The sequence below is a fragment of the Mytilus trossulus genome, chromosome 5, assembly GCF_036588685.1.
Source record: "Mytilus trossulus isolate FHL-02 chromosome 5, PNRI_Mtr1.1.1.hap1, whole genome shotgun sequence".
NCBI classification, from domain to species: domain Eukaryota; kingdom Metazoa; phylum Mollusca; class Bivalvia; order Mytilida; family Mytilidae; genus Mytilus; species Mytilus trossulus.
In genome coordinates, this window is record NC_086377.1 from 55,020,298 (window position 1) to 55,028,684 (window position 8,387).

Here is an 8,387-nt window from a genome sequence, read left to right on the forward strand (position 1 = left end):
GATTCAACACCTGTAATCCTCAATTTTTAAAATGCTAAAACCGTATAAATAGCTGAAGGTTCTGCTTAAAAAATACAAAGAATCTTAAAGTCCCTAGAGGATAGTGTAAGTGTAATATTAATTTGTCTAGATTTTTTCTCTCCATTCACTATAAAATTTACGCAATATATTATTTGTGTAAAGAAAAAATAACAATGTTGTCTATATATCTTTTAATTGGCTATAAAATACTAGAAAAGAGCACTCGTCTGGGCTTTTCTTTTCTTAACTGTGTAATGGTTCCATCAATCAACTCCAATATTCTCCCATTACTTTTTACCATCTCCTGTTTGATCTTGTTTAAATTATCAATCTTGGAGGAAATTTCCCCCCAGCTCATGGTACTTATAGTCTTCACGTGTTCATCACACTTTTTCCTGAAAGGAAATAAAATACATATAGAAAGAAAGATAACTCTAAATTCATTTTTACATCATGGATGATAATAAAGCACTTTTGCTGTGTTTTTTTTTTTTTTTGTCTATTCTTTTATATTCTATAACATACAACGTTGAAAGATAAAACGTGATTGTTAGTCAAAAACAGAGGTTTTATTTTATTCTGTATTGTATCATAAACATTTTAGTTTTCCATACTTTCTCTTATCCAAATAATAGTGATCATTTATCGTATTTTCATATAACATTTTGATCTTTTAGTATTCATTCAGGAAAAGACAAATAATCTTTTTCCTATTCTCTTTCTCTTCTTCTTCTTCCCTCCCTCTTTTCTTGTTTTTACCTTCTTTTCTAAAAAAAAGAATTACATATATAAATAAATATTATACATATATCTAAGTCAGAACAACTCTACAACAGATATTAATCTGAGACACATTGTTTTTTGTACTTGGGGCCAATTGTAAACGGAGGATTTTACTCAAAATGAAGTTCATGATTTCAAGGTATTTTATTCAATATTTTTGGATACAGATGCCCTATAATTTGTCCTACCATATGTCTTAGTAAGATCCATATAACTCGTTTGCCCACCATAAAGGAATGTTACTTTGTAGAACTTGTTTTCATGTGGACAGTAGCTGACCAATTCTCAAAGCTTTCTAGCAGTTATGAATGCGCTAAAAGAATATTTAAACCTCATACGGAAAAAATATCAAAATTTGCAATGAAAATATAATTATCAGATGTATAGGTATTTACAATCTTGTAACTTACATACGGTATGCTTTGAAAGTCCATGATCTATCTTCACGGACAGTTCCAAGATCAAAGAACTCGTATGAGATTACATCTACATATATATGAAATTCTGGAAAAATTACATGTTTGCCCAAATCATAACATTATACATGTAATTGTTTGAACATAATAATAGAAGGATGAAACTATGTATGAATGTAGAGTAATTTTTTTACAGTGCAATTGTCAGTTTGTAATCACCAATGACTCACCATGCAGCATGTCATATTTCTAATGCATTTTACAGTTGTATAATTTTCATATGAATATAAAGCATGTTATACATGTATAAGGGTTGATATGAATACTTTTTTTTATCTTGCAGGACATTCAACGAAGATTACGAGCTTCAAAGCGGTATTTGTCTTGCGATTACAGATGGCATGTTGAAAAATCATCAAAAGTAGCTGATCATTGCATGCATTATGCTCTTAGTGATTCAAACGTAAAAGATTTACAAGAGAAATGTGATCATACACATGACGAATGTTGTGAACTGTGTACAGTTATGAGCTCTGTAATTGATGACCTAGAGCAGATTGTTATAGATGGAACATTTCCATCAGAAGAAATGAAAACTGAATATCTGCATGGCTTCCAAAGCTGCAAGGAAAAAGTGTTTCAGTGGAAGCAACATGTATTGAGAACAGTCAGTCAAGAACAGGCAAAACATTTGGTTCTTGAGAATCTTCTTCCAAATGAAATTTTTATAGTTATGGATTGGGCCATGAAATTTCTTCCATGGTTTGACCGTGAAAAGCAAACTGATTTTTATGGTAAAAAGGGAATTAAGTGGCATGTAAGTGTTGTATTATCCAGAGGTATTGATATGAAAATCAATACTGACTGTTATGTACATTTGTTTGACAGTATCCCCCAAGGATGGTATGCTGTTGCTTCAATAATTGAGAGCTTATTAAACTGCATAAAAAGCAAAGATGAAACTAAAGATACAGTATATCTTCGTAGTGATAATGCCTCCTGTTATCACTGTGGACCACTGATGGCTGCTATTCCAGAAATTTCTCAAAGAACAGGGATAAACATTTCTCGGTACGATTTCAGTGAAGCTCAAAGCGGTAAGGATATTTGCGACAGAAGAACTGCTCCAATGAAGATACATGCAAAACGGTTTGGAAATGAAGGGAACAATATTACAACTGCAGAAGAGTTGAAAAGAGCCCTTGAAAGTTATAGTGGTATCATGAACACACATGTGTATGTTGCTGAAGTTGATTTTAGTGCACAGACTATGAAAAAATGTTCCATACCAAACATAAATATGTACAACAATTTCAGCTTTGAGATTGGAGGTCTTAGAATGTGGCAAGCTTATGGTGTTGGCATAGGTGTCTTCATTTCATCTAGGGATTTGAAGAAGATGTCAAATGGAAAACAAGATGAAACAAATCTTAAGGTGAGTAGAAATTTAAAACAAGCCAAGTGTATAGTATTATTTTAGGTTTAGACATGCAGGAAAAGCCCTTTTAATCAATAAACATTCTGACAAAGTGTGTTTTTCTAACCAAACTAATCCTTTGACAAATAAAAATGTTCCAATAAATAGAAAAACCAAGTTCAAATGTAAATAACTTTTTTTTAATATCAAATCTATACAATTGGCAAGGTTGATGGTAAATTGAAAGGCCCAAGTAAAAAAATTGTATAACAACAAAATAGTTATAATTTTTTGCCCTAGGTCTTCTCCTTTTCTAGAAACATGTTCAAGTTTAACATGGTATTACACTGTCATGCCTGTTATTTTTTACCCTTGAAATAAATTCACAAAAAAATTTGAATTTTAAAGAAAAAAAACCTGATCCTAATTTTAGAGTGGATGTAAAAGGAAGCACAATTTTTTTTTCCTTTTTGTCAAAGAACACTAATGAATTCATATTGAATAAGAAGTGTACAATGTTATAACTTTAAAATTACTACAACTTGTTTGTATTATTAATATTTTTGCTTGACTATATTGTAGATACTGGAAATGCCAAAAGTTACTAGAATAGGAAAGAGTAAAATAAGACCAAGAAAGAGCCTTAAGAGGAAGCACAGTGAAACAAATAATGAAAAGGTTTTCATTTTTTTTCTTAGTTTTATGATACAATATGAATAAATGAATAAGAAGATGTGGTATGAATGCCAATGAGACAACTCTCCATTTAATACACAATGTAGGTAAAGTAAGCTAGGATTTTTATCAAATCAGCTGTAAAGGACCCCAAAATGGCCAGTAAAAATCTTTTTCAAGCCAGGAAAACAACAACCTTATTATAACGTATACAAAATAAAAATGAAAAACACATATTAACTACACCAACACACGAAAACAACAGACTGAATTAGAAAAGGTTTTTACAAAATGCAGCAAGTTTGTATGTTTTAAGTTCATCTCCCTTTTGGACTCCCCAAATGTACATTTTACATAAATGTTAAACTAAGTAATAATATATAAGCTTTAAAAGTCCAAAGTTTGCTCAAAGATCCTTTAACTTACTAAGGTAAATTTTACATGTTTAAAACTGAGTTAAATGTAAAATTTACTTTCTTAACTGTTATCACCTATATCAATTTTAGATAACAATATTGGAAATATGTGTTTATGATTAGTATATTTTTACAGGAAAGAAATGAAACAGGAGATGTTGAAGACAATATAGAGGAAATAAATGAGGAGAACACAGAGGAAAATGCTGCTAGTCATGAACAGATGAATGAGGTAACAGATACATATAGATTCTTACACTAAAACAAGTGTACTATGATAATTCTTCACTCTCGACAGTTAAATTTTATTATTTAAAGCGCAAGGCTTGCCGAGCCCTTTAAATAATAAAATTTAATTGTCGAGAGTGGAGAAATATCGTTAAACACGAGTTATAGTGTCGGAATCTGTTTCTCTAATGCTTTTTATCGTTCTTTTTCAAAGATTTTCGGACAATTTTGTTCTTTATATGCGATGTCATCAGGCAAGGTCGCCTTTTTTCATGACGTCACAATAGGAAAATGGAGAAGAAAACAAAACAATTTGACGTCATAATCAAATTTGGACTAATCATTTGCCGTGAACAGATTTTTCACTAGTGAGGATAAATATTTTTCTCACACCGGTCAGGAAATGTGAAAATAGCACAAAAATTAGAGAAATACAATGTATATTCTTTTGTGGTTAACATCACTATCCTTTCATCTTGCAAAAGAAATTAAGGATGGACCAATCTTTCTAGACTTTGACAATATTGTTCATAGATATAAGAAGATGTGATGTGAGTGTCAATGAGACAACTCTCCATCCAAATAACAATTTAAAAAAGTAAACCATTATAGGTCAATGTACAGCCTTCAACACAAAGCTTTGGCCCAAACCGAACAACAAGTTATAAAGGGCCCCAAAATTACTAGTGTAAAACCATTCAAACAGGAAAACCAAAGGTCTAATGTTTGTTTAGGTTTTATTAGTGTCCTGTGTTGTTAGTGTCTTTATACCCCCAAATAAACAAGTTTTCAGGGATATATATAGGAATCACCCTGTCGTCCCTCCATCTGTCTGTCCATCACATCTCATAAGTGCAACTCTTCCTTAGTATTGATGTAACTTCAAACAGTTGTAGTACACAACCTAAGGATGTGGACAAAGGAAAATATTTAAGGATGGAACTATTTTAAGGGAGATAATTGACTTTACTTAGTTAAATATACATCTAGCAATAAATGGCAACAAGTCTTGTTAGCGCAATTACTCCTAAAAAGAATAAAATTGATGAAACTTAACCCAGTTGTACACAACCTGAAGATGTGCATGAAGAAGGATATTTCTGGTCTGATTTTTTTCAGGGGAGATAATTGAAATTACTTAAGTTTAAATACCCACAAATTCGTTCAAAGTATACATGTATGCATGATAGAGTGATTCAATTCTGCTGTTTTTTCACTTCTTTTATACAAATGTATTTTTTTTTCTTTTGCAGACTGATGACTATACTTGTGGTGAATGTGGTCTTACATTTGTTAGTCTACATGAATATAACATTCACCAGGACATTGGAAATCATAAGATCAGGCATGCAGATCGAGTAAAAACTTTTTGGAGTAGTAAATGCACAAACATAAAAGAGTCAATGACAAGTGTTTTTTTCAAAAGCAACTGATGATCATACACCACAGTCTAAAACACAATGTTCACTACATTCAGGATGGTCATTGAAAGGAAGAAGAATGAATAAGAGATTTAGCATAGCTGTAAAAGACTATTTACTTAATTTATTTATGGAAGGTGAACAAACTGGCCGAAAATATACTCCAACAGAGGCTTCCAAAAAAATAAGAGCAGTCAGGGATGAAAATAGGAATAGGCTTTTTTTGCCAGAAGAATGGCTGAGCTCACAACAAGTTCAGGGTTTATTTTCCAGATTTGTCAATCAATCTGGAAAAATTCCTAAAGAGGAATCTGATGATGAACTAAATGATGCTATTATAGAAATTACTCGTCAGGAAAATGAACTTGCACTAATTCATTCAATTTGTCAATGATTTTTGTCGAGCCTGCAACTTTTGTTGCAAAAAGCTCGAAATAGGGATAGTGATCCGGCGGCGGTTACGACGGCGGCAGCGTAAGCTAATTTAAAAGGTTTATATTTTGGAAGGTGAACGACAAGGAGGCTTCATTCTTTGTATATACATTGTAGATGCCTCATGTCACAAAGTTTCTGTCAGTCACATTTCCAATGCCCTTGACCTCATTTTCTTGGTTCAGTTACCACTTGAAAAAAAAGTTCAGAATTTTTGTAATGTTGAATTCTCTCTTTAATATTAAAAGTAATAGGATAACTATATTTGGTATGTGCATACCTTGCAAGGTCCTCATGCCCGTCAGACAGTTTTCACTTGACCTCAACCTCATTTCTTGGATCAGTGAACAAGGTTAAGTTTTGGTGGTCAAGTCCATATCTCTGACACTATAAGCAATAGGGCTAGTATATTTGGTGTATGGAAGGACTGTAAGGTGTACATGTCCAACTGGCAGGTGTCATCTGACCTTGACCTTATTTTCATGGTTCAGTGGTTATAGTTAAGTTTTTAAGTTTTGGGTCTTTTTAACTTATATTTTATGCCAAAGGTCAACTATATTTGGTGTATGTAAATATATTATGATCTATATGTCAGTCCCGCAGGTTTAATTTGAACATGACCTCAATTTTACGGTTCATTGCACAGTGTTAAGTTTTTGTGTTTAGGTCTATATTTCTTAAACTATAAGTAATAGGTTAACTATATTTGTTGTATGGAAGCATTGTTAGCTGTACATGTCTGTCTAGCATGGCTCATCTGATCTTGACCTCATTTTCATGGTTCATTGGTCTTTGTTTGGCTATCATGGTTCATGTTAAGTTCATGTGACAGTTGTATTAAAGCGTTATACTTAGGAATATCAACATAATAACAATAATTAGTAAAGAAGGCGAGACATTTCAGTGTGTCCACTCTTGTTCTTTTATGCTGGAACTAAAATATTTATTGCAATGTTTTGACCAACCTATTGTGATATTCCTTTAGATTTACAGTTTGTTTCTGCTTCATAATTTTTATGTACATGTAGCCATCATGATTTAAAAGTCCATGACACAAAATTCTAATATATATATATATTATATATGTATTTGCATGAATTATAGCAATGCATTAGGGTTTTAGCCGAGGTGCTACCAGACTATTGGGGATGGCGGATAGGGGTAAAGGTGTTAAAAATTGTTTTCAACAGTTTATATTCCTGTCAAACCCTATAATTTACACTTACTTTGCTTGTTTTAATAAAAGGTCAAGGTTTCAACTACTAAACATGATAAAAATAAAAATATTTCAGAAATTAGTTTTTTGAATGGAAGTTTTCTTGTGCACTATGGTACCATTTAGACTTTTATTGTTGTAAATTGAAAGACAAGAAACATGGAATAAATACTTGCACCTGTCTGCAAGTTTAAGGAGGTCATGGTTAAATTCTTAGTTTAAAAATTTCTAGTGAATGTACATACAATAATTATTGCTGACGAAAATAGAATTTGTTGGGATAGGTCTTAGAAACGGGTATAAATGTGAAGTTCACGGATACTTTCCTTGCCTATTTTATTCTGTAATTTTTGCAATATTGTGTTCTTTCAACTTATCTTGAACATGTTGAACCTTATTTAAATATTAGATTGATCTATTGGAATAAAAATAAATCATTGCCATCACTATTTGCTTATTTGTGAGTTTGTGTGTAATTTAAATACATGATCATCTTGCATCGTGATCTTATATTATCCATGGAGAAATTGAGGCTGCACCAATGTTAAAATATATTAAACAGGAAAGCAGTTATTATTTTTTTAGTTACTGATACCCCTTTCATTAAGAATAATGAGATTTGACTTTATTAAAAGAAAAATATGCATGCATGTGTAGAAGTTTGATCTGGCAATAATACAGTTTGAAGCAGTTTTTTGAGCTGAGAGGGGTATGCTGTTCCGATTTTTTTTAGCCTTACAGGAATGTGATCCCACCAAATTTTTTGTTCTTTTTATTAAGGAATATGATAATCTGTTAGCTCTATATGGTAAATTTCCAATATTTACCATGGATGGAATTCCAGAAGACTTCAAAAATGGCCGATTTTGGCAAAATGAACAATTGGTGTTTTGGATGTCCTTATAAGTGTTTGTTTTCCTTTGTCAATATATTGATTATAACAAGTAATTTATGGAATAGGTACACTAAGGTGGATATTATCTTGTATCAATATAGTTAATTTCTTTAAATTGTGATTAAGAAGAAATGTTGAATTGAAAACGTAGTAAAAATCAGTTTTTCTTGGCTGTTTCTAAGGCCAAAATGATGATGTTCGTGTTGCCATGGCAACCGTGCACATTTTTTTCCGCAGACATTTTTTTTTTTCATTTCATGTCTTAAATAGACCTCATGTAAATTTCCATTGAAATCTGAGTCCCATGATGTGCCAACCATTGCCGGAGTTTTCCTTGGACAGCCTCTTAAGGTGGTAGACCTAGGTTAAGGGAAATAACTCTTAAAATCATCAGTACGTTTGTTTCAGCCATTTTCATAAATATGTTCAAAGCTTCTAGGATACATAGATTATTTTCAATCTGTTTC

General features: G+C 31.8%; 1 protein-coding gene across 1 annotated transcript; it reads left to right on the forward strand.

The window, feature by feature from the left end:
- The first annotated feature begins 912 nt into the window (after window positions 1-912).
- On the forward strand, window positions 913-6,845 carry LOC134718926 (uncharacterized). Its single transcript, XM_063581771.1, has 5 exons — window positions 913-943; window positions 1,564-2,655; window positions 3,220-3,315; window positions 3,865-3,960; window positions 5,210-6,845. Exons 2-5 carry the CDS (start codon window positions 1,657-1,659, stop codon window positions 5,387-5,389), a joined length of 1,371 nt encoding a protein of 456 aa, XP_063437841.1. The 5' UTR covers window positions 913-943; window positions 1,564-1,656; the 3' UTR covers window positions 5,390-6,845.
- The last annotated feature ends 1,542 nt before the right edge of the window (window positions 6,846-8,387 follow it).

Bases quoted from the DNA above. Each gene is read 5' to 3' on its own strand.
- LOC134718926 (XM_063581771.1), top strand. From the start codon at position 1,657: ATGCATTATGCTCTTAGTGATTCAAACGTAAAAGATTTACAAGAGAAA. The intron at 2,656-3,219 runs GTGAGTAGAAAT...ACTATATTGTAG, and splicing joins AAGATGAAACAAATCTTAAG to ATACTGGAAATGCCAAAAGT. The intron at 3,961-5,209 runs GTAACAGATACA...TTTCTTTTGCAG, and splicing joins GTCATGAACAGATGAATGAG to ACTGATGACTATACTTGTGG.